This window comes from Melospiza georgiana, chromosome 24 (assembly GCF_028018845.1).
Source record: "Melospiza georgiana isolate bMelGeo1 chromosome 24, bMelGeo1.pri, whole genome shotgun sequence".
Lineage (NCBI taxonomy): Eukaryota > Metazoa > Chordata > Aves > Passeriformes > Passerellidae > Melospiza > Melospiza georgiana.
In genome coordinates, this window is record NC_080453.1 from 5697004 (window position 1) to 5722904 (window position 25901).

The 25901-nt window shown below is 50.8% G+C and overlaps 1 protein-coding gene across 1 annotated transcript in view; it reads left to right on the forward strand.

Moving 5' to 3' along the window:
- The first annotated feature begins 248 nt into the window (after positions 1 to 248).
- The window catches only part of EPHA10 (EPH receptor A10), a 33046-nt gene continuing 7393 nt past the window's right edge, over positions 249 to 25901 (forward strand). Inside the window, exons 1-10 of the mRNA XM_058040181.1 lie at positions 249 to 372; positions 2141 to 2205; positions 3821 to 4490; positions 12989 to 13144; positions 14266 to 14607; positions 19742 to 19866; positions 22066 to 22219; positions 23623 to 23731; positions 24440 to 24495; positions 25239 to 25364. Of these exons, the coding sequence (XP_057896164.1) occupies positions 249 to 372; positions 2141 to 2205; positions 3821 to 4490; positions 12989 to 13144; positions 14266 to 14607; positions 19742 to 19866; positions 22066 to 22219; positions 23623 to 23731; positions 24440 to 24495; positions 25239 to 25364 (1927 nt within the window). The remainder of the gene's footprint in view (positions 373 to 2140; positions 2206 to 3820; positions 4491 to 12988; positions 13145 to 14265; positions 14608 to 19741; positions 19867 to 22065; positions 22220 to 23622; positions 23732 to 24439; positions 24496 to 25238; positions 25365 to 25901) is intronic.

The following is a 25901-nucleotide window of genomic DNA, read 5'->3' on the forward strand; positions in this document are numbered from 1 at the left end:
GCTCCAGCAGCACAAAGCTCAGCACGGCCGCGCGTTCCCTCAGGAGCCAGCCCGGTGACCGAGCCCGGTGACCGAGCCTGAGCCGGGGGCCGCCCTCCCTCAGCCGGCTCCGGAGTCACCGCCCGTCCGTCTTGACCACGCCCCCTTTCGCCCCGCCCTTGCCTCCCATTGGCTGCGCGGGCCGAGGCCCCGCCCCGGCGGCGGCGGTTGGCGCGCAGCGGCGGCGCGGGGCGCGGAGTCGCGGCGCCATGGAGACGGCGCTGCCGCTGCCGCCGCTGCTGCTGCCGGTGCTGCTGCCTCTGCCGCTGCTGCTGCCGCTGCTGCCCGTGCTGCCGGTACTGCCCGTGCTGCCCCGCGCCGCCGCCGAGCAGGGTGAGCCGGGCGTGGCGGCAGCGCCTCCCGGTGCTCCGGCGCCTCCCGGTTCTTCGCCGCTCCCGCGCCGTGTCCCCGGTGCTCCGTCACCGCCGTGTCCCCTCGGCGCATCGGCCCCGGCTTTGGTTGCCCGCGGCGGGTCGCGCTGCGCGTTGCGGTACCGGGAGCGGCCGGCTCTGCTCGGCGCTGGGATCTCTCCGGGATGGCCGGACGGGTTGTGGGGCAGGTGTGCCGCCGCTCTCCGGGGCGCGGAGATGTGCCGGAGGAGCGGGAGAGGACGGACGGGTCCCCGTGGAGTGACCGGGTCAGCGCGGGGTGTCCCGGCCCCCGCGGTCACCGGAGGAACGAGGCAGCGCGCTGCCAGTGCCGTGACACGGTTCAACCCTGGGGTCCGCGTTCGCGGGGACTGCGCTGCCACGGACGGAGCCCGCTGGTCCCGGAGGCGAGAAGAGCGTCCCGGAGCATCCCGGAGCGGTGTCAGGGATGTCCCCGCCGCGATGCGCCGCCGCGCCCCTCGTTCCCGGTGTCCCGGAGCATCCCGGAGCGGTATCAGGGATGTGCCCGCCGGGGATGCGCCGCCGCTCGTTCCCGGTGTCTGAGCCCGAGGCTCAACTTGCCGCTCCGGGGCTGTGGCTGTTTGCTGGCTGTGGAAGGATCGTGAAGCTGTGAACTGAGGGAAATAGCTCTTCCTGTCAAAGACAGAATTGGCTGTTTTGTGGGAGAAGGGTGGTGTTTGCCAGGGAAATCCCTCTTTCAAAGCAGCTGCTGCTGCCTTTCGGGTCCAGCATCCGCACGCTGTGGGCATGGTACAGTGGCAGTGCTGTCTCTGGTGATGGCACAGTGGCAGTGCTGTCTGTGGGCATGGTACAGTACTGTCTGTGGTAATGGCACAGTGGCAGTGCTGTCTGTGGTGAGGGTACAGCAGCAGTGCTGTCTGTGCTGATGGTACTATGCTGTCTGTGGTAATGGCACAGTGGCACTGCTGTCTGTGGTGAGGGTACAGTGCTGTCTGTGGTGAAGATACAGTGGCAGTGCTGTCTGTGGTGATGGCACAGTGGCAGTGCTGTCTGTGGTGAGGGTACCATGCTGTCTGTGGGCATGGTACAGTGGCAGTGCTGTCTGTGGTGATGGTACTGTGCTGTCTGTGGTGATGGCACAGTGGCAGTGCTGTCTGTGGTGATGGTACTGTGCTGTCTGTGGTGATGGCACAGTGGCAGTGCTGTCTGTGGTGAGGGTACAGTGCTGTCTGTGGTGAGGGTACAGTGCTGTCTGTGGTGATGGTACAGTGGCAGTGCTGTCTGTGGTGAGGGTACAGTGGCAGTGCTGTCTGTGGTGATGGTACAGTGCTGTCTGTGGTGATGGTACAGTGGCAGTGCTGTCTGTGGTGATGGTACAGTGCTGTCTGTGGTGATGGCACAGTGGCAGTGCTGTCTGTGGTGATGGTACAGTGCTGTCTGTGGTGATGGTACAGTGGCAGTGCTGTCTCTGGTGAGGGTACAGTGCTGTCTGTGGTGATGGTACAGTGGCAGTGCTGTCTGTGTGTCCCTGAGGTTGCACAGTCCTTAGGGCATTGATCAGGCACCTGTGAGCTTGTTCTGGGTGTGCAGTGACAGCTCCCTGCTCACACAGTGATGCCGTGGCTGCTGGAGCCCTGGCACAGCATGGCACTGAGCTTCCCAATGCGTGGACACGGTGGATTTTACCAGCTTTTTTTTTTTACCAGCATTTCCTGTGTCAATGTTTTCCTAACACGCTGTCTTGCCTGCAGTTGTCCTTCTGGACTCCAAGGAATCGCAGGCGGAGCTGGGCTGGACCTCTCACCCATCCAACGGGGTAAGCACGGGGTGGGACTGTCCCTCTGCACCTCTGGAGAGGGTGGAAGGGTCAAATGCTCAGCAGCACTTGAAGTCCTGCCTGTGAGAGCTTTGCTTACACGGAGCTGGGGTGGGGCTGGCAGCCTCGGGACCTCCTCATTCAAGGTCGATGGGTAGCTTGGTATGATCACTGCCAGGAGCCTCTGGGAGCAGAGCAAGGAGTGAGGTCTCTCCTCAAAAGGGATTTTACACTACTAAAACAAGCCAAAAGACAATAAACATCAGGGGGAAAACGGGTGGGCATTCAGCCTGACTCAACTTTGCAGGAACCTGCAAGACCTACAATTAGTAATAATCAAACCTCGCTGAGTTCCTTCCCCGATGCAGGAGGCTGCTGGCAAATACCTTGGCTTTTACAGGACTAAAAGAAAAAAGGGATTTTACACTGCTAAAACAAGCCAATAAACACTGGCTCGTTAAGGCTTTGTGCTGTGGTTTGCATACCAGCATGAGCACCAAGGGTCAGTCCAGCCCTTGGAATCCCAGGGCTGTACCTGGGGAGGTCACTGGGAGCTGTGCCATGTAATATTTATTTCATCAGCCCCTGGCTTTGCTGCTGGTGTTGGTCTAAAGGCACTTTCAGTGAGCTTGGAGTTGTGCTCCTTGCAGCTTTGGGTTCATTTTCCTAAATGGAAATAAAGTGTTCAGAGGGAAGAGTGATAGGTCTGGAGTCATCTGTGTGGCACAGCTGTTTGTTTGCAGAAGGAACTCTGTTCTGGGTATGTTTTGACTGTTTAGCATAAATTTACCCCCAGAAAAGATTGCTCTGGGAGATTGCCAGGTTGTCATTCAGGCTGTGAGGGTTGAATCATCATCATTTCACTGATCAGAATCTCTGCTGATAGCTTTGGGGAAACCCTGTTTCACTTGCAGGATTGGAGGATTTGTCCTGTTGTAGCTGAAACTTCTCCTGGCAGAGAAGCTGCTGCTGTTTGTGAAGGTGTTTGACATCCTGATGTGATGATGTGACTGGTGTCCTTAGAGATGGATTTCTTGGAAATCTTGGATTTCTTTGGGTGGCCCAACCCTATCCAGCATTACACTGTGTGGATGCACCTTCCCAGGGATGGAAAATCTGAGTGTGTGGGAGATGAAGGCTCTGGCTCCTCAGCAGAGGATGTGTCCAGAATCAGGCTTTGTTTTCCAAGATCCGCTGCCTTTCTGGTTGTGTTTTCACATTTGCACCTCTGTGGAGAGCTCAGGTGTTGGGTGGTCCAAGAGCAGCTGGTGGGTTTGGTGGGCTGAGGACTTCCAGTGCCTACATCACCTTCCCAGGGACGGAAAATCTGACGAGTGTGTGGGAGATGAAGGCTCTGGCTCCTCAGCAGATGATGTGTCCAGAACCAAGCTTTATTTTCCAAAATCTGCTCCCTTTTTGGTTGCATTTTCACATTTTTACCTCTGTGGAGAGCTCAGGTGTTGGGTGGTCCAGGAGCCGCTGGTGGGTTTGGCGGGCTGAGGATTCCAGTGCCTAAAACATACTGACCTGTGGTGGGGAGGCTGTGGCAGTGACATTTCTGCTGGTTAGCATGTCTCTGCTGGGCCAGCTCCCGAGCTTTGTGTTCTGTCCCCAGTGGGAAGAGATCAGCGGCGTGGATGAGACCTACAAGCCCATCCGCACGTACCAGGTGTGCAACGTGATGGAGCCCAACCAGAACAACTGGCTGCAGACGGGCTGGATCGCCCGGCGCGACGGCCAGAGGATCTTCATCGAGCTCAAGTTCACCCTGAGGGACTGCAACAGCATCCCTGGCGTGACCAGCACCTGCAAGGAGACCTTCAACCTGTACTACGTGGAGTCTGACTCCGACCTGGGCTGGAGTGTCCACGAGGGGAAGCACACCAAGATCGACACCATCGCCGCCGATGAGAGCTTCACGCAGGGTGACCTGGGCGAGCGCAAGATGAAGCTCAACACTGAGCTCAGGGAGATTGGGCACCTGAGCAAGAGAGGCTTCCACCTGGGCTTCCAGGACGTGGGGGCCTGCGTGGCGCTGGTCTCCGTGCGGGTTTACTACAAGAAGTGTCTGAGCACGGTGCAGAACCTGGCGCTGTTCCCCGACACGGTGGCAGAGACGGCCTTTGTGACGCTGGTGGAGGTGCAGGGCACCTGCGTGGCCCATGCTGAGGTGGATGTGGATAACCCCCCTCGGATGCACTGCAGCGCAGAGGGAGAGTGGCTGGTGCCCATCGGGAAGTGCATGTGCAGCCCTGGCTTCGAGGAGAAGGACGGGGCATGCAGAGGTAAAAGTGGCCATTGGTGTCCTGGCAGCTTTTGTGTGTGTCAGTCCATGCTGCTGCCAGAGCTCTCTGGTGCCTGAGCACAGTTTGGATAAGTGGATGTTGGATATTGGATATTGGATATTTGGATAAGTGGAATTGTCTTTTGCAGCAATATGTTTGTTTGGGTGAAGGCAGCTCCCCATTGAAACACCAGAGGTTTGTTTGGAGGGCACTGGGCTGCTCTGCAGAAGTATCAGAGCAGGTCTGGTGGGCTGAGGACTGCTGCCAGACCTCTCTGGTACCTGAGCACAGTTTGGACTAGTGGATATTGGATATTTGGATAAGTGGAATTTTCAGCAATATGTTTGTTTTGGTGAAGGCAGCTCCCCAGTGAAGCACCAGAGCTTTGTTTGGAGGGCATGGGGCTGTTCTGTAGTATGGTGATGTGTCAGAGCAGGTTTGGTGGGCCGAGGACTGCTGCCAGAGCTCTCTGGTGCCTGAGCACAGTTTGGACAAATGGATATTGGATATTTGGATAAGTGGAATTTGCAGCAATATGTTTGTTTGGGTGAAGGCAGCTCCCCAGTGAAGCACCAGAGATTTGTTTGGAGGGTGGCATGGGGCTGCTCTCCAGAAGTATCAGAGCAGGTTTGGTGGGCTGAGGACTGCTGCCAGAGCTCTCTCTCTGGTGCCTGAGCACAATTTGGACAGGTGGAATTGTTTTTTGTCAGCAATATGTTTCTTTAGGTGATGGCAGCTCCTCAGTAAAGCACCAGAGGTTTGTTTGGAGGGCATGGGGCTGCTCTGCAGACATGTCAGAGCAGGTTTGGTGGGCTGAGGACTGCTGCCAGACCTCTTTGGTGCCTGAGCACAGTTTGGACTAGTGGATATTGGATATTTGGATAAGTGGAATTTGCAGCAATATGTTTGTTTGGGTGAAGGCAGCTCCCCATTGAAACACCAGACCTTTGTTTGGAGGGCATGGGGCTGCTCTGCAGACATGTCAGAGCAGGTTTGGTGGGCTGAGGACTGTTGCCAGAGCTCTCTGGTGCCTGATCACAGTTTGGATAAAAGGATATTGGATATTTGGATAAATGGAATTGTCTTTTGTAGCAGTATGTTTGTTTGGGTGATGGCAGCTCTCCAGTGAAGAACCAGAGCTTTGTTTGGAGGGCATGGGGCTGCTCTGCAGCCTGGTGCTGCTTGGGCAGACGTGTCAGAGCTCAGGATGCTGGCAGGCATTTCCCACAGCTTTATCTGTAATGTTAAAATTACTCTAGAACATTAATATCCCTATTGATACGCTTTGGACTCGGTTTAATGATTTGGTGACTGTACAGCTCACAAGGTTGTGTTTAAGGGCAGCTGCACAAATGGATGCACCCTCTGCCTTAACAAGGCATCCCACTAATGAACCTGGGGCTGGGACCACTTCCATCTCCCTTTCACAGGCAGGTCAGAGCCAGGTGTGGGATGCTGGCTGCCATGCTCTTTCTCAGGGTGTGCAGCTTCTAAATGGAGAGAATTGCTGGGCTAATGCCACCCCTGGGCACCTTCTTGCCAGCTGGGACCTGGGGGAGGAGGTGAATTCTTCAGTAAAACACGTCTGAAAAGACACTTTGATGTCAAGATGATACCTTGGATGTCGCTTTTCACCTCACAAACACATTGAGAAGAAAACAGCTAAAAGTCCCAGGCACTGGAGTTCCCCACACTGGAGGCAGGAGGTGCAGTAGGAGATTGAGCTTTCTGCCCTCCAGGAGCACATCCAGGCTGGAGGTTCTGCCTTCCTCCAGGTTGGTGGGATGCCCTTCCCAGTTCTCTGGGCAGTGGCTTCTCCTTAAGAAGACCTTATTAAAGCTATCAAATTGAAATCTCAGTGCTGTTGATTGCTTCAGTGGCTGCATGGCAGCTTGCCACGCTTCCCACATCTGTTTGGAGTGGGGATTTACATAGTGAGTCCCAGAAGGCTTTTGCTAATGTTTCAGGTTTCTCTGTGTTGAGTTTAAATAATTCATATTCTCTGAGGAAAAATATTTGAAGTAATTTAATGGACATAATTAAGTTTCTCTCCCCTCTCACAGAAAGCAGGTCATTAGTCATTCTCTGTGGAGCAGCGTCTGATGTCTGGTCAAATATCAGAAAATAGTTTTTAAGGGTTGAAAGTTTTGGGTTTGTTTGCAGCCCTGCATTAGGATAGTGCTAAGTGAATAACTTGAAAAGATTCCTGATGAAAGCTGTGGAAATCCTTCAGTGAGGACAAAAGCCCTTGAGCTGGAGGCAGCTTTGGGAGTTTGGGGGTGTTTTACCAGCCAGGTAATGGCACAACACACCTGGCACCACCACTGTGATCCTGTGGAGGCTTTGGAGGACTCTGAGGGTGTGAATCCTGCATGAAACCTCTTGGTCACTGTTTATTTTGCAGGTTTTGTGGGCCTGAGAGGTCTGGGTGGTGGGGTGGTAGGGGCTTTGCTGGTGCCTGTGGGGTGGCATGGGGGGCCAGGGTAGTGGTGGCAGCAGGACTATGGAGGTGACAGCAGGGCTGTGGTGACAGCAGGGCTGTGGTGGTGGCAGCAGGACTGTGGAGGTGGCAGCAGGACTGTGGAGGTGACGCCAGGACTGTGGTGGTGACAGGACTGTGGTGATGGCAGCAGGGCTGTGGTGGTGGCAGCAGGGCTGTGGAGGTGACAGCAGGACTGTGGTGGCACCAGGACTGTGGTGGTGGCACCAGGACAGTTACAGTACTGTGGTGGCAGCAGGACTGTGGTGGCACCAGGACTGTGGTGGTGGCAGCAGGGCTGTGGTGGTGGCAGCAGGACTGTGGTGACAGCAGGACTGTGGTGGTGGCACCAGGACAGTTACAGGACTGTGGTGACAGCAGGACTATGGTGGCAGCAGGACTGTGGAGGTGACAGCAGGACTGTGGAGGTGACAGCAGTGGAGGAAGCAGGACATGAACTGCTGAAGGTGTTTACCCTTGGTGGCAGAGCTGGTGTCCCTGTAACCCTGATTGAATTACTGAAAGCATCCTGTACCAAGAGAAGGTTTGTGTCCTCACTCTGAAATTAGGAGAGATGGCAAAAAGGACAACAGGATTTCTGACTCTGCTAATTCTGCCTGCAGGAGAATTAGCCTTCCCATGAAGGAAGCTAAGGAGAAAGGAGAAGCTAAGGAGAAAGCTGAGCCTTCCCATGTCCAGCCTTCAGTCCTGCACCACTGACAAGTTTGCATGTTTCTGATGAATTGTTTTTCTGTTTGGTGGAGTGCAGCCATCTCTGGGGTGGGACTGAACAACTTTAGTGTCTGTTTCCACCCACAAAGAAGAGGAGAGTTTGTCACTGAAAATACACTCAGACTTGTCTTGCCTGATGTATCTCTGCAGCCAGTTGCTGCTGTGTGCTTCCTCTGACCATAAAACCCATTCCCAGCAGATGCACAGCAGGCAATTGGGCAGCCCTGTGCTCTGTGGATGATCCCTTGCCCATCCCTGTTTTGTTTTCACTTGCCTTCTCAGCTTTGATGTGTTTTTGCCATTAATTTTGTCAGGTGTGAGCTGTAGCCCCTTTGTGCTGGTTGTTTTGTGTAAATGAAGCCCTGATGTGGGGGATCTGCCTGACATTTTCATTCAAAGTTGTCTCCTTCTGCTTCCTCTCTTCTATCCAATCCCTGGTAATATCTGCAAGGAGAATTTCAGCAAAGCTCAAGGTTAATATTTACCAGCCAGATTTGCTGCAAATAAGACAACTTAAACCAGACATTGCATTAATATGATGGAGGCCAGTTACCAAAAATAGCAGCCAGCCACTCTTCTTTGACAGAAACAGTAAATTTGTGCTCTGGCAAAGTTTCCTCCTCAATTCATTTCCCTCCATTTCTGACAGCCCTGGCAGGAGCCAGCTCTGCCCTGCTGCTGTGTCCCATGCTCTGCTGCCCCCACCAGCACCTGGAGCCCAGCTTGGTCTGGTCAATGATGGTCTAATTAGTGTCCCTGTCCCTTGGCTACGTGGGAATGACATCACTGGAAACAGTTTTAGAGTTGGAATAGTTTCTAGTGCTTTGTCAGGATTTTTAAGTGACCTTTTAAAGAGATGAGGGTTGCTCATCCCTTTAAAACCTCACACAGGAGGTGGCTGCAGTGACAGCCTTGTCCACAGGTGCTGTTTGAAATGGGGAATTACAGAAATTCCCCCTCCTTGTCTGCATCACTGGGTGGATTTTTGAGCAGCATGTTGAATTCAGCCAGCTATGGACAAGACACAAGGAAGATTTATTTGTATTTCTCTTAGGGAGAAAGCAGAGGTTTAGGGTGGGAGTGGGATGTGGGGTGAGTCAGATGTTCTTCTGTCCTTTGGATGTGTCCCACCACAGCATTGTGTCACTGCAGTGTCCTTAGGTGGAAAAGAAATAGTTCCATTGAAAGTTAGAGCAATTTTTGACAATATTTTGTCATTTACTGCAAAGATACCTCCTGAAGCCTGAGGTCTGCTTTTCTGTTTAAATAGAAAAAAGATGGATCCAAGTGTACAGCACTTGGAGCTTTTGATTTGTTTCATCTTTTATACATTAGCTTACAAACCTGTAAGTGCTCCTGGAGTGTTCTTTATCTGCTGACTGATGCTGGAGGATTATGCATACATTTATTTTTCCTCCTGGGGCTCTGCAAGTTGCACAGAGCACCAGGTTTTGCTTTCATCACAGATGCAGCCACAGGCATCCCACAGTCACACCCTGTGCTTGCTGCTGTGTGGAACTGGAGGAAATTCCAGAGGAAATTCCAGAGGAATTCTGGAGCTGGACATGTTGAGGGGAGGTTGTGAGGTGGGATCAGCTGGGTGCTGCTGCCCACCAGCCACACACATGGAGCAGCAAAATGAGTTCAAATGAGTCTCTCATTTTTGTAGCTGTGTGGAACTGGAGGATATTCCAGAGGAATTCTGGAGCTGGACATGTTGAGGGGAGGTTGTGAGGGATTGGATCAGTTGGGTGTTGGGTGCTGCTGCCCACCAGCCACACACATGGAGCAGCAAAATGAGTCCCTAATTTTTGCTGCTGTGTGGAACTGGAGGAAATTCCAGAGCAAATTCCAGAGGAAATTCCAGAGGAATTCTGGAGCTAGACATGTTGAGGGGAGGTTGTGAGGTGGGATCAGCTGGGTGCTGCTGTCCACCAGCCACACATCTGGAGCAACAAAATTAGTCAAATGAGTCTCTCATTCTTGCAGCTGTGTGGAACTGGAGGAAATTCCAGAGGAATTCTGGATCTGGGAACATTGAGGGAGGGTTATAAGGTGAGATCAGCTGGGTGTTGGGTGCTGCTGCCCACCAGCCACACACATGGAGCAGCAAAAAGAGTCCCTGTGCAGTAATGTCCAGCCTTGGAGGTGTCCATCCTTTGGGATTGCACGTTCCCTTGCTGCTTGCAGTGTGTCTGAAATAATTCTGCCTTTGGAAGTTGTGACAGATCCACACACAAATCGCTCCGTGACATTTAATTTCAGAGCAAGCTGCTCTGACAATTACAAGCATCACAAGTTGTTTGCAGGATTCCTGTGAGGTTAAGGTCATGGATATCATGGATAACGTGTTGGATGGGCTGTTGAAATCCAGAGGGGACGTGTCTTGCCCACAGCTGAGGGGGTTTGTGTGAGCTCAGAGTGCTCAGCAGGGCTGTCCTTCTGTCTGTCTGTCTGACTGGTCAGCCAGTCCTTCACCAGGAGCTGCTTGGTGGCTGCATTAGGGAGCTGAGAACACAGCAGTGAATTGCACTTGGCTGAGAGGATGTGCCTGCTTCAGTGTGTCCTTGAGGAACATTCTGGCATAAATAGCACAATGAGGTTCTGTCAGTCCTGGCTGGATTCATCACATGCACTCTGGTAGATATTTCCAGACTGTCTTTCTTCTGGGCTAAATCACCAAATTTAATTTCTGCTGTTAAGAGTTCCTTGTTGGGGATGCACAAGGATCTTGCCCTTGGACTCAGGTTTTCGTTTTAGTACTCCACAAATTATTTAACAAGGACAAAAATTACAGAGTAGCATTGTCTAGAGGTGTCAGAATTGCTGGCAATGTGTTGGACCATAGGCTGCTTGTTGAAAGCCAGTTATTAAAAACCTCCAAATTGTGTGGAAGGCTTTTGGACTCTCTGGGGTGGTGCAGCCTAAAGTTTCCATCCTGGCAGCCATGGAAGCAAGGTGAGAAGAGCCGGACTCAGTGCTTGCATTGATTGCTCCTCATGCTGGCTTTGTCCCTCTCACAGAGGCACAGAGATTGGACATGGGTGCTGTCCCTCCTCTCTGCCTGCAGTGTTGATCACAGCTGGTGCAGCAAGGCAAGGTGAGACCTCAAACTTAGCATGGAGGGGCAGGAGCCTCTCTGCCACCCAAGCATGTTTTCAGCAAGGCTCTTTGTGACCTCAGTCACAGCACTGAAGCACTAATCTGTCAGTGATTTGGTGCCCTGGCTGGTTTTGGGCAGGGTGTCCTTGTCCATGGGCACTGCTGGCAGCATCTGTCCCTCCTTGGGGCTGCTGCTCCCTCCTTCCCCCTGTGCTGGCCTGAGGCACTTTGCTTCTGAAGCACTGATGAAATGTTTGGAACATAATAAACAGTGACTTGATAATGGGATTTGGATGGATGGAGTAGGGCTGTGCCAGTGAGGGGTCAGCAGGAGCTCCTGTGAGGGATGCATTGGGAACAATTTGGGTGACAGAGGTGACATTGCAGGTTTGAGTGCTGCTCAGGGAGGGCTGGAGGGGCCCAGTGCTCCCAGTCTGCCCTTGCTGGGAGGGATTTGGGCTGTCAGGCTGCCTGTGGTGCTGTCCTGGTTCCTGCTGTGGCACCCCCAGTGCTGGCTGCCTGTTTCCCCAGCTGTGGCTTTCCTAAAGAGCATTTTTATGAATGTCTGCTTCAACAGAGAAAATTAACACACATTAAAGCAGATGAACTTTGTCAAATACAATTCCAGGACCAAAACTGGAAAGGAATTGATTTTGGAAGACAACCCAGTTGTAGTGTTAATTATAAATGCCTGTATAGGCATTTTGAGTGAGGCTGCAGCTGTTATTAATTCATGCTGGCACACACAGCACTGCTGCTGGTAGGACTTCACTGGGAAGGGGAATGGAAAGCTGTGCTGTGCCACTGGAGTAGGAAACCATGCATTTTCTAGGTCTGCATCCTCAGTTACCCCTGCTTTCCCCATGGCACAGGCTGGGAATGAGAGAGGACGTTGCTCTTTCCAAAAACACCCTGGTGCTAAGAGAAGCCTTTCCCAAGGTTGCTCCATGCTGGCTAATTAGCCAAGCTGCCTCACAAATGAGTGCTGCTGCTTTGGCAGTGTGCAGGCAGTGTTACAGAGGGGGAATGTGCTCTCCCTGGCAGTGACAGGATCCTAAATGTGTTCCTCCCCTCTTGAGGAGCTCCTGTGGTCAGCATGGTGGAGCTGGAGAGAGGCACTTGATCCATCTGACTGCTTCTCTTTGGCTCTGGGACAATGAATCATTGAATTTCATTGTTTAATAATTTAGTTGTGGTAGCACCAGAGGACCAGGAACATGACAGAAAGCAGTGTACAAAAAAAGAGAATTTCATTCTATAAATTGATGACCTGATCCCCCAAAGAGCTGTCACATTCCCACTGCAGAAATAAGCAGTGTGAAACGACAGGGACACCTAAACCAGCTGGAGACCAAGAAAAACACTCGTAGGATGAGGTGGAAGAGGGTGGGAGTTTGTCTGAAAAAAGAAACAGAGACACACACATGATGCATCACATGTGCTGGGCACTTTTGTTCTTTTCAAGGGCAAGGTTTGGACAGCCAAGATAAAAAAAAAAAAAAGGCAAATAAAGCTCATAGCTCCTTGTGGAACATACTCACATGTGGTGCCTGCTCCTGGGACATGCAAATTGGGGCATTTTGTGGCATTATTAATGTCAGGCACTTCTGTAAACTTACTTCTGGCTGTTGGAAAACAGGGTGGGCTATTCTGAAAGACACTTCTAATTGGGAATGTTCAGTTTCCTGCCATGAGATGTCAGATTTGTGTGACAGGCACATCTGAGGGATGGGGTCTGGGTTTAGTGTTGGATCCCATCATGTTTGTCAACAGGATTGATTTTCCTGTTTGATGCAGTGATGTTTCTGCCCTGTGTGGTGGTCAGTGCTGCCTAACTAAATGAAAAAAGCACACTGTGTCTCCATTCTATGAATACACTACAAGTTTTGATTTGGTTTCTCAACTCTAAAGAGGGAACTGGAAATTTCAGGAGTCATTTTAACATTTGCTATTTTTTCCTGGTTTATCCAGCACCCTAGACAGGGAATGACATTACTGGGAAAGTCAATGCAGAGCTACAGAACCCAAATGGGTAAAACCAAGGGAATCTTTCTTTGTTGGTGCTCAGGGAAAGCAGCTTAGAGGGTGGTGTCTGCAAAGGAGGCTCCAGGAAACAGGGAAATGCACTCATCAGATGTGTCCCAATTTGTGTGGCTCTCCCCTTAACAGCCTCTCTCTCTTTCAGCTTGCCTTCCAGGGTTTTACAAGCTCTCCCTCCGTCTCCCTCTGTGTTCTCCGTGCCCTGAGCACAGCTTCACACATGAGGAAGCCTCCACCTTCTGTTTGTGCCAGACAAATTACTCCAGGTCTCCTTCAGACCCACCATCTGCCTCCTGCACACGTACGTCTCTGTCTGTCTGCCCAGGCACTCTGTCTGTCTGTCTGTCTGTCCTGCAGTGCCCAGGGCTGTGCCTGCCTGCTCTGTGTGCTCACCTCAGTCTGTTCTGGGGTGGGGATGGAGGGGATGGAGGGGCTGTCCCTGCAACCCAGACTGGTGAGGCAGATGTGCAGTCAAGCTCACAGACTCCCTGATAAACTGGGGCACTGTCATTTAGTCACTATAATTCACAGGTTTTAATTAAATGGCCTCTAGTTAATTGGACTGGACTCCAGCTGCTCTGGTGATGGATGCTGTCCAGCTGGCAGCGCAGGGATGAGGAACCCTCCATGTCTGCTGAGCATGGCTGGGCAGTGTGTGACCAGGAGTGGGCTCCCAGGGCTGGTGCTGCTCAGGGAGGTGCTGGGACCAGCCAGGTGCTCCTCACTGTGAGCTGTGGCTGGTGGTGCACACACACCCCTGCAGCTGGCATCCTCTGTCCCACATCCCACCAATGCCTCCATGTCCCCTTGTGCCACCTCTGGCTGTCCAGGACCTCCTGTCCCCTTGTGCCACCCCTGGATATCCAGGACCTCTCTGTCTCCTCATGCCACCCCTGCCTGTGGCTGTCCAGGACTGTCCCCCTGTGCTCTACCCCCAGTGCCTGCTCTGCTGCTCCCAAAGAGAACATTTAGGTTTGTGATGTGTTATTCTTTGAGCCAGGTCTTATGAGCTCTCAGAGAAACCCATCACACCTGAGACAGCTCAGCTACCCTGAACGGCATAAAATTAGCAGCGTGGCTTTTGAGGCAGTGTTGGAAACAGAAAAAGGTTTAATAAAAGGCAAAATGACAAAGCTCTAACAGAGAAAAACCCAGCCAGGTTTTGCAGGGGCAAGAGCTGCTAAAACACCCCACAAAAGTGATTATTTGCTTTGTTGAATTAACTAAGTGGGAGCTCTTGGCCTCTGTCCAGTTGGGCAGTCCCAGGTCTGAGGTGAAGTCCCCAAGGTCCAAACTGCGAGAGGAGCTTGTGGGCTTTATCCCAATTGAAGCAGACAGAATAATTCAGTCACTCCACCAACAGAGAGCACATTCCTGTATGTTTACCCCAACACCTGTGCCCTGACCCTGTTTTCCTTGCAGGCCCTCCCTCAGCCCCCAGGAACCTGGTGTACAGCCTGCGCCAGAGCTCGCTGGTGCTGCACTGGAGTGCCCCGGCCGACGCGGGCGGCCGCAGCGACCTCACCTACAGCCTGTGGTGTGCCCGCTGCCCTGCGGGGCCACCAGGGCACTGCCAGCAGTGTGGCACCAGCGTGGGCTTCGTGCCACAGCAGACGGGGCTGGTGGAGCGCACGGCCACGCTGCTGAACCTGCTGCCCCACGTCACCTACACCATCCGCGTGCTGGCGCTGAACGGCGTCTCAGCCGTCAGCCCGCTGGGAGGGCAGCAGTATGCTGAGGTCAACGTGTCCACTGGGCACACAGGTAGGTGACACTGCTGGAATAACTACCAATATAGCTGGATGAGATGTGCTTGAGCTTGTCTGGCCTTGCCGCTGAACCAAACAGCAGCACTGTGGTGTTTAACCCCACAGACACTTTGGGCTGGCTGGGTGTGTGATGTTTCACCCACAGACACTTTGGGCTGCCTGGGTGCTGCAGCTGGGCACATGGAGACAAGTTCAGGCCTGCAGGAGCTCTGGTGGTGCTGGGATGGAGCTTCCCCCCATAACAGGGGCTGCTCCTCAGGTTTCCCTCTGGCAGAGAAGCTTTAAAGTGCTGGTGAAGGAAAGGAGTCGGTTCTGATGGAGGGTTTGGATGCAGAGCTTTATTCTGGCCCACAGGCCTCTGAATGCAGCACCAGCTCCAGCAGAACTCCCTGAGCCCGTGGTTGCTGCTCCTTTGAACCCGGGGAGAGGGGCAGGGAGCCACCAAGCAGGGACAGGAGGGGAGGGACAAAGGGACAAAGGACACCTGGATGGCCCAATGCCCCCAAGGATAGAGGGCATCCTTTGAATCTGCCAATCACTCTGTGCCCTTCTGGAATTCCAGGACTGACAGACAGTGCTGGGAGGGGAAAGGAGAGGGGACTGACACACCTGGGAGGGAATTATCACGGGAGGAACCAGGCTTCTGGGGTAAACCCTGAAATCACAATGCAAGAGCACAGATGGGGACAGCTCGCTGCTTCGTGTCCCTGTGGCTGCTTTGCTCTGGCATGTTGTATTTGACACTCCTCTGGGAGGCAAGGTGCTGTTGGGGAAGGTGAGACAGGAAAGCCTCATAAATATGATTGCCTGGCAAAAGATTGTGAGAAAATGGAAACTATAAGTGAGATTGAAATGAAAGCAAGCTTTGAGATCCCTCAGTTACTGAACAACTGGAAAACAATGGCATGGCCAGCTGAAGGTGATCCCCTTTGGATCAAACAATCCCCTCTGCTTGCAGACAGACCCAAGGCTCAGAGCAGACCCTGCCAGCCTGGCAGAAGGGGCCCAAAGAGGAGTTTTTAGGGTTTGAAATGTAACCCAGTGTGGTAATGTAATGATTCTTATAGGCTGTATGGAAATGCTGTAGGATTTGTATCTTGCACTAGACTGGTTAGTGAGAATGAGAATATTCAACACAGAAGAAGATTTATTGTATTGTAAGGGGAACTTTGCTCTCTTACGCTCTTACCTTCTTTACTGTCTCTCTCTCTCTCACCCTCTCTCCCCCTCTCTTCTCTCAGCCTGCTCTGAGCTGTGGCTGGCAGCTCCCAGCAGGGCCCTGCACCCAGGCCCTTTGCAATAAACCACAAGTTCCCAGCCCTGGCTGCAGAGATCTCTGCTCTCTGTCCATCCCCACTGTCCCACCCCCATCGCTCCTACACAAGGAGTGAGCCTGGTGACAGCCTGAGATGTGAAGAGACAAGTCTGCTCTGAGATCTGGCTGCAGTTTGAATTTATAAATCATAAAACCCCCTTTGATGAAGCAGCATTTCCAGCCCATTCATCAAAAAACCCTCCTTAAAATAGATAATTCAAATGTTGGCTATCCTTCAGAAACAAAAAAATTGATTTCCTCTCTCTATCCTGTGCTGGTCTGTGACACAATTCTTACTGTAACTGTCCCTTTCCATTTCCATTTTGGCATTTCTGTTCCCTTGGGTAAGGGGAAGTGAGTGCCCATCCTGTGGACAGGTCCCTGAGCAGAGGGGTTGGCTCAGGAGTCCCTTCTGAGGTATTGTCTGTGCCAAAGGACAGTCAGGTCCCTCCTGTGCTGTTGGCTCTGCTGAAGGACAGTCAGCTCTGGCTTGTTGTGTCCTTGTCCATTCCTCTGCAGTTACATTATTAATTTGCATGAAAACCCTTTCCCAAGCCACACTTAATGGAGACAGATGATCCTCAGGTACCTCTTGGCAGGAAGCGGCCAACAATTTCATCTGAAGAGATTAAACTTTGATCTTGTTAGAAATCATTCTCCCACCACTTGATCAAATGCTTTTTTGTGCACGTTGCTGCTTTCTCTTCCCTCATGCCATAATCCCTGTGGCTGCATTGGGGGATGCTGTGCTGCAGACTGCTCCTCAGCTGAGGTGTCACTCCTCATTAGGATCTTTGCTGTTCAAGGATGGATTTAGCTCTGGGAAGGTCTTCTGCCTCCTGAGCTCAGGCCAGGGGCACAGAGAACAGGCTGGGGTGTGGTGAGAAGCCATTCCTCCATCCTGGTGCAGGCAGAGAGGCCTGGAGCTGCCACCTTGCCTGGGCCCCCAGGTCTGAGCTGGCACAAGCTCAGGTGTGGGCAGTGAGTGCCCTGTTTTCTTAGGGAGCAAAGCAGCAAGTCAGTGATGCCAGCCATGCCTTGGTGTAAGAACCTGAATGAGAGATGTGGGACTCCAGGCTGCTCTCCAAAATGCAGTTTATTCCATCCAAGGTGTTACAGCAGTCCAGGGTTGTGGGTGACAGAGCTGTGCCGACAGCTGTCAGCTCCAGCTGCAGGCAGGCCTGGTGACCCTTTGGTTTTGGTTACAACACATGATATACTTTTCTTTAAGTCCCAATGCATTCTATACTTTTCTTTTGGTTACAATCCATTCTATACTTTTCTTTGCTGAGCATCTCAATACAGCAGAACCAATCTACACCTTAACTTTTATCTATAGCCTATCAGAACTACTATAATTACCATATTCATGTTACTATTCTCCGATCACTAAAAGTCAGTACATTACAGTTTAAGCTAGAAGTTGGTTTTTCTTGCAGTGGAAAATTCTGAGACCTTTTTTCTGCTTGTCACATCAGCAGGTTTGTTTGCCTGGGCTATCTTTCTGCTTGGTAAAAACATCTTCTTGTTTGAGGTGGGTTATCTAAGCCATAAAACCCCTTCTAACTAACACACCCTTTGCCTCCTTGGTTATCCAGTAAGACTGGCTCAGCAATTCTTTTCTTCTATATCAAAACTTGCTTTCTTTTCTATTCCTTCATCAGACTCTACATTTAAAAATCTTTCTGCTAAGCACACATATCTGTGAGACTTCCTTGTCAAACTTTCATCCTTCCCAACAGTCCTTGGCTGCTCAGAACAGCTTTTCCCCTGGGGAAGGGGGAAATCTCAGCCCCTTGCTCAATACCATGTACTCCTGAGGGAACTGAAATGCACGTCAAGAATGTGGATAATTAATCCTGTAATCTGCTCAAAATCAATGTCTCTTGTTGAGCTGTCAAGTCTCCAGATGCAGGTGGTGGCTGGGAATTACCCAAGCAGCTGAGGCTCAGAAGTTTCTTGGAACACTGACAGTTTTTATTGCTGGGGCTGCTCTGCCCTGGTTCCTCTTGCCTCTGCACCATTGGCAGGGGGTGACAGTGATGGTTAACCCATTCCTGTCAACAAAAAAGGGGAGAACTGAGGAGAAGCTTGTCTCCTGAGCTCTGTCTGCTGATAAGCAGGTTCAGAGGAAAAATTAAACAAGAAGCAAGACCTTATTTAGCTGTCAGAGCCTGCTCCTCTAATCCAGCTCCGTGCTGTCCTTCCCCTCCAGCACTCACCAGAGGGAATTGTCCATCGCTCCTTGTAATTGCAGCCAAAAGAAGAGATGCAATTTAGTCTGCAGGTGGCAAAATTAATACTGTGTTTTTTCTAATCTGTCCCCAGCATGAGACTAAATAAAAGTGTTTGAGGAGTGAGGGGAACTGTTTGCCTGCAGGAGTGGAGCTGCATTAGCCATGTAAATGTGCACTCCAGGCCACTGTCATTTGTATTCCCGGCAGGAATACAAGGCTCCTGCCTTAAAGAGCTTTTAAATCTGCTGCTGATTAATAATGCAGCCAGTGCCAGAATGCAGCCTCCTTCCTGAGGCTGGAGATGGGGGTTGAGCTGGATCTGGTCCTCCAAAGCAGATCTGCCTGTGTGTGCCCAGGGCTGACTCAGTCACTGTGGGGCAGTGGGGCTGCAGGATGAGCAGCAAAAGTCTGAGCTCCTGGGGTCTTTGTCCTGAAAAGGTGCCTCTTGATGGTGAGGCAGCTTCTCTGCCTTGAAATGGAGATATCTGAGGCATGTTCAGTGTTGGGATGTTAGTAACTGGTGAGGGAAGGGAGAGGTAGCTCTATCTGCACAAGCAGGGGGATTTGATGTTTGTGCCCAAGTGCAGCTGTTGGGTGCAGTGAGTTGTTCTGGGGAAGGACACAGTGCCACATGTTATTTTATGCCTGTTCTGCTGTAGTTTTATGCCTGTTCTGCTGCTACCCTGCTTAATCAACAGGAGAAAACCCACGTACAGGGGAATGGAGTTTATAAAATCAGGCTGAGTGGTGAATAATTTAATGTTTGCTTTTTCAAATAGAGGCAATGATAGGAGAGCTTAAAATATTGATGGGAAACACATTTTTTTCTTCACAGTGTGAAATGCTTTATAGCCTGTGTGATTTTCTTTAATGTTTTTTAAACATGTTTGAGGCTGGCACCTGCTTTTCTGTCATGTACCACGGGCTCTGCTCTAAAGCCCATCTGTGAGTGAGCAGGATTTTTCCTGATGACTTTGTTAACAGTCAGGACCACACAGTCAGGTCTCTCCAGTCCATTTCCAGGATTCAGAGACACAGGAGGGCAGCTGGGTGATATTTTATTGATGGGGATCATACAACACAGTAAGGAGCACTTAGCTTATCTCACAGGAGCAGGACCCAAGGCAGGTGTTGGGGGATAATGTTGGATTATGTCCCACACCCTGAGGGAGCTGTGTGTGGGCCATGGAGCTGTACAGGAGCCCCTTTGACTCCTCTCACAGGGAGCCAAAGTGACTTGGAATCAAGGGGCAAATCACCATGAATAAAACATCATGAGGGCTTTTTATTTCAGCAAAGATTAATGAGCTAAGTAATAAATACAAAATTTCACAGATACTTAAGTTTGCTTTCTAGGGACTTGTTCCTTTCCACAGGAGTCTTGGTGGGACAAATCAGGTCCAGTGAATGTCCTGATTTGATGGGAAGTGGATGGCCACCAGCTCATCCTGGACCTATTCCAGTCCTGATTCAGAGAGAGGGGATTGGTATCTGCAGAAGCCACACACTCTGTTTAAGTGAAATGTTTTACTGGAGCAGCCCCTCAGTCAGTGCCCTTTTCCTCTCTGCATTTCCAGAGCCAGCTCCTGTCACTGACATCCGCACAGACAGAGTGGAGCAGAAGAGTGTCACCCTGTCCTGGCAGGAGCCAGGCCTGCTCACTGCCAATGGCACCGAGTACGAGGTCAAGTACTTCGAGAAGGTGAGCTCTGGGTGTGGGAGTCCTTAAAATCACAGGGCTGTGGGAAAGCTGCAAAAGGCAGCCTCAGAAACAGCAGAACTGTGATTGGAGCTAAGCAGAAGCCATGAGACTGGTCAGCAGAAAAATTATGGGAGAAGTAGAAAAGTAAGGACAAATAGAACAATGGTCTGTGTATTAATGCTTAAGGAGTTATTATTAAGGAATATTAAGTGTTAAAACTAGCAAGCAGTAGAAAAGTAAGGACAAATAGAACAATGGTCTGTGTATTAATGCTTAAGGAGTTATTATTAAGGAGTATTAAGTTTTAAGGAGTCTAGAATAACTCTCTAAGCTACAGAAAAGTTTATCTAGCAAGATATTAGGAAGTTCTAAGCTTAATAATGGAGCTCTGTGCATTGTGTCTTAAGGCTTACAAGCAGGTATTGTATTTGAAATAAGCAAGCATTGTTTAACCAAAGGTACCTGTGCTTATAGTGGTTGGATGGAACCACTGTCAATGTGCATTTGCTTTGTGTGATTGGTCAAAAAACTTTTAAAATAAGTTGTAACATTGAGTTCTTTGTCTGCTGCCTGGGATGTGAGCTGGTGGCATCTTCCCATTGTCATCACCATGTAATGAGACTGATGCTGGAAAATAAAACAGCTCAAGGCTGTTCCCCAGTAGTCCCACCCTGTCTGTGATTTGTACAAATTTGTACATATTGCCTGGCTGGCAATACTGGGCACTGCCATGGGCTCTGCTTGTGCCCCTGGCTCTGTGTCCTTCCCTTGCCCCCCTCAGGAGCAGGGGTGCTGTGTGTGCCCATCCATCTGTGACTGACCCCACAGTGGTTCCTACATCCTGGAGGAGATGCTCTTTGTGTTCCCAGCCTGCTCTCCAGGAGGGTATTGCACCTTGTGCTCTGCACTGGTTTAGGACTGAGAGCCACAAACCTGTGACTGTGGGTGGCCCTTCTACATGGGAAATATTTTTATGACAGTTTTTTGATTTTAAAAACTGCTGCTGTTTGACAGGTGCAGTAGGTTGGGAATTTTAGGAGAAATACCAGTGGGCAGAGCAGGGACAAAGCTCTAAATGAAAATGAATGCAGTTTATGACACAGTTCTGCAAATTACCTTATCTGCGTGCGCTCAGGCTCGTTCTGGAGCTGATGGTGTGTCAGGCACACTGTGCAGGTGACATGTCAGCATTCTGTATTTAGAAACAAGCTACCCTGAAGCTGATTCATATTAATGTGATTTGCAGCATCTGATAGATTTGAGAGGAGGGATCTGTGGAGGAGGGCAAATGCTGGAGCCCAAGACAATAATTCCTGTGCAAATGGGCTGCAGCAACATGATACTTGGGGTATGAAATGAGGAACCTTCCTCCTTGAGTAGAGAATTTAAATTCAGTTTAGCAGTTATTCACTGAAATGAGCCTCTTGATGCTGACATGGGTATCAGCTTAGTTTCTAATCTTTGCTTTTAAAGCTTTTGTTTTTACTGTGAAGATTCAAAGGGGGAAACATCAAATGGAAACACATTTGGTAGTGATGTGAGCAGTGCAGTGAATGGCTGCTGCTCATGCCCATGCCCATGCCAGACTGTGGGGCTGGGACACTGAACTGTGGGGTTGGGACACTGAACTGTGGGGTTGGGACACTGCCTATGCTGAATTGTGGGGCTGTGGGACACTGAACTGTGGGACTGGGTCACTGAACTGTGCTGAAATGTGGGACTGTGGGACTCTGCCAGTGCTGGACAGTGGGGTTGGGACACTGCCTGTGCTGGACAATGGGGTGGGGACACTGAATTGTGGGTCTGGGGTGCCCTTGGGGCTCCACCTGCCTTTCACCAATCCCCACAGATTTGCTCCAGTCCTCAGCAGCTGCAGCAGGGGAGCAGGGAAGGACTGGGCAGTGCTGCTGGCTGCTGCCACAGCTGGGCCTGGCATGGGCAAGTTGCCATGAGGGGTGGCACAGCTGCTCCCCACCACCCCATTTTCTGCCTTCATGTCCTCACAGCACCATCCACCTCCATCTGCCATCTCCTGTGACCTTCCCATGTAATTTCTGTTGATCAGACATGCAGTGGATGTATTGTTTCTTTTGGAGGCTGTCCTGACGGGGCCCAGAGCTGAGGACAGGGCTGTGCCATGCTGGCTCTGTGTCACAGCTGTCAGTCCAGCTCCATCTCAGGTATCTCATTATTTCACAGGATCAGAGAGATCAAAGCTACTCAACTGTGAAAACCACATCAACGGCCGTGACAGTCAATAACCTGAAGCCTGGTACCCTCTACATTTTCCAAATCAGAACATCTTCCTCTCCAGACTACAACCCTGGCATTGAAGTGGAGACATTGGCAGAGTGTAAGTGCAGCAGGGCTCTAGCTGAGCCCCTGGGGGTGCTGTGCTTGCAGCTCATGCTCCTGGTTTCATGGAGCAGCACTTGTTCCTCCGGTTCTGTTGCTCCAGGTCTAAGGGTCACTGCTGCCCAGGAATTTTCTTCTCCTTGCATTTTCCCATCAGATGTTGATGAGGTTGGTCCTGCCTGTGCTGGGGGAGCCTTTCCTGTCTCTTCTCAGTGAAGAGTCAATGAGGGCAGCTGCTCTCTGGCTCCTTTCTCATGAGGAGGCTGGGACAGGCTCTGCTCTTTGGCTGAGCTTGCCCAAAACCACGCTTAGCTCATGGCTGCTCCCTGCTGCTGTCCTGGCTCAGGAGGCACTTGGCTTGCCTGCTCCTTGGCTGGCTCAGGGCAGCCAGCAGCAGTGTTATCTGTTGAGACTTCTCCTTTTAAATTCCCATTCATAACTCTGGTCCAAAAGCATCTTATTTCACTGAGAGAGGGCTGGAGGGATGTTGGGCTTCAGCACAATCCCCCACACTGGCTCGAAGAGCAAGGCTGAGCTGGCTGGCTCAGAACAGCTCCCACAGATTGTGTTTAACAGGGCTTTAAATTGCCTTCATTTGCCACACAGAAGACATTTCAGAATTAATTGAAGCCAATAAAATTTTTATAGAGAATGTAGTAGCTATCTAATACCCCTGTTTGCAAAAGCAGGAGGAAAAGGGATTAATGTGATGAAAGAAAACTATTTGTGAGGCCATAAATTTTGATATGTTCCTCTGATAAACAGGATTCTTCCTCAGCTCTGATTCCCAGCACCAGGAGCTGGCGCAGTAGTGCTGGGCTCTGTCTGTCAGCATGTTGGACTGATCCCACCAGCCTGGGCTCTTAAAGCTGAACCATGTCACAGACATGTTTTCTGAAAAATCCTTTCCTTAGCATTTTTTCTCCTGAGAAGCTGAGAGGCCTCAGGAACAAAATGTAAACAATGATTATCTGCTGCTGTGGAATGCAACAGGTGCATCTGTGATTGGTCTCATAGAGTTGTTTTTAATTAATGGCCAATCACAGTCAGCTGGCTCGGACTCTCTGTCTGAGCCACAAACCTTTGTTATTCATTCTTTCTTATTCTATTCTTAGCCAGCCTTCTGATGAAATCTTTTCTCCTATCCTTTTAGTATAGTTTTAATATAATGTATGTAATAAAATAATAAATCAAGCCTTCTGAAACATGGAGTCAGATCCTCATCTCTTCCCTCATCCTCGGACCCCTGTGAACACCGTCACAGAACCAGAACATGAATTGTTGTGAGGATGGTGAAAAAAGCAGCCAAACTCCCACAGCTCTTCTGGCCATGGGAGCAGTGAGCAAGGCTGCTGCTCTCCTCAAACCTGGCTGATGTGTGGCTCTGCTTCCCTCCTGCAGTGACAGTGGCCTCCAGTGAGCAGAGCCCCGTGCTCATCATCGCCGTGGTGGCCATCGTGGGGCTGATGGTGCTGCTGTCCCTGGTGCTTGGTGTCATTGTCTGGAGGAGGTGAGCAGGGCCAGCTGTGGTCCAGGGGGGTTTGAGCTGGGGTGAGGAGCTACTGCCCAGGTGCTGCTGGGCTCTTGGAGTCTCTGTACTCCTGGCTGACCCTGAGATGTGTCAGAGTCTCTTTTCCCAGCCTGGCACCCAAAGAAGGAGTCAGGATTCTTCTGTTCTGCTTTTCAAGGTTGTTTATTTGCTGTTATCTATGACATTCTTTCTCTGACCTGCTGAGATCTGTCTGGCAGGTCAGGTTGTGGCACAGTCCCTGCCCTTGGGGTGGTGTTGGCTTTTTATACTAAAAACTACTTGTACTTTATTTACAAAAATTTCCCAATACCTATCACCTATGTTAGACAGTCTGTCTCTACTCTAAATCAATCCAGAAGTGCCACCATCACAGCAGAAGATGGAGGCTAAGAAGAAGCAGGAGGAAGGACAGGACATGCCCAGATTCCTCCATCTTGCCTCCTGAACCCCATTCTAAATCCCCAAAATTCTACTTTTTCACCCTGTGATAAATTTACTTACATTCTATTCAAACTCTTGTGGCTTGTAAATCTTCACACAAAACTGATAATTGTTTCCATGGGCTCAAATCAAAGGCACAGGTGTTTGTGACTCTGTGCCAAGGTCTCTGAGCCCTCTGTCAGGGTTTTGAGTCCTCCAGAGGAATGTCCTGCGTTCTGACACTGAGCATCTTCATTCTCTTTGCAGGCAGTGTGGGTACAGCAAAGCCAGCCAGGATGGGGATGAGGAGCTGTACTTCCACTGTAAGTGGCACCAGCTGTCACAGCCAGTGTGACTGTGGGGATCCCTGATTTATCCCCGATTTATCATTGTTAATATCCCACCAAAGGAGCCCTGAGCCCTCACTTTTGAAGTGCTGTCACCCTGGGTTATCCCAGAGCAGGGGCCAGCACAGCAAGGCTCTCTGAGGAGCTCCATGTGCCAATGTCTGTCCTGGCTGCATGGGGGTCACTGTGTGCCAGAGGAAATGGGGACACTTGCAGTTTCCATGGGGTGTGTAAATTATTGTCAGCTTCACAAGCAAACAGCCTTGTGTTCTGGGGCTACTCTGGATTATTGAGCAGCAATATTTTACAGCAGTTGTCAGAGGGAATTCAGATGTAGGGACTGATGAGTTTATTTGATTCCAAGCCTATGGAGTGCACACATGCTTTTCTGTTCCCCAAAGCATCTCAGAAGGAGAAGAGCCTGCCTTGACCATTCCACTTGGCTTTGGAGGGTGGGAGCTTCACTGGAGCAGAGGGGCTGCTCTCCTTTACCCAAGAGTTGTGGTAATGGAGCAGAGCAGTTGGATTCACTCAATCCTAAAAAAAAAAAAAAAATCTTAGGAATCTTAGAACTGAGTCTTTTGCTTTGCTTATAGAAAGGTGGTACATTGGTTCTGCCCACAGACCAGGAGATGGATGAGCTGGGATGGTGTTTCCAGGATGGGTGGGTGGAAGTTCTGCTGAGCCCCTCTCCCCTGCCCTTTCTGCCTTTCCTGCAGTTAAAATTCCAACCAGGAGGACATACATTGACCCCAGCACCTGCGAGGACCCCATGCAGGCTGTGCACCTCTTTGCCAAGGAACTGGACAATGCCAGCATCAAAATTGAGAGGATTATCAAGACAGGCAAGTTCCAGGGGTGGTGGCTGTGCTGGTGTGCTCCCCTTCCACTGGGCCATGGCAGTCCTGGGGGTACCCACCTGCAGCACAGGAATTTATCCAGTGAGGGTTTTATCCAGAAGCTTTGTTCCTCATTCCTGGTGTTTTCCTGAGGCACTGAGCACAGCCAAGCCACGCAGAGCAGAAAGCATCAGCAATTATCTGCATCTGGGCAGTTTGACAGCAGCATGAAAACTATTTATAAATACGTGAACCTAATGATTTATCGATTTTCATCAACTTCACTGCCTAAAACTTAAAAGCAAATTAAAATCCCCTGACTGGACCCTAGAGCCTTAATGGCTGCTGTATGCCAGAATGTGGGAAACGTGATCATTCTTTGTCATTTGTTTTCCTAAAGATAAATTCAGCTGTAGCAGCAGCAGAGGTGGAGGAAGGGAGGAGGGAGGGCTTTGCCTGCAGCTGAAGGACAGTGTTGAAGGAGAGAGGACACTGAAGAGGGGATGAGGTTGCCTCTGAACTGCAGGGTGGAGCAGCTCAGAG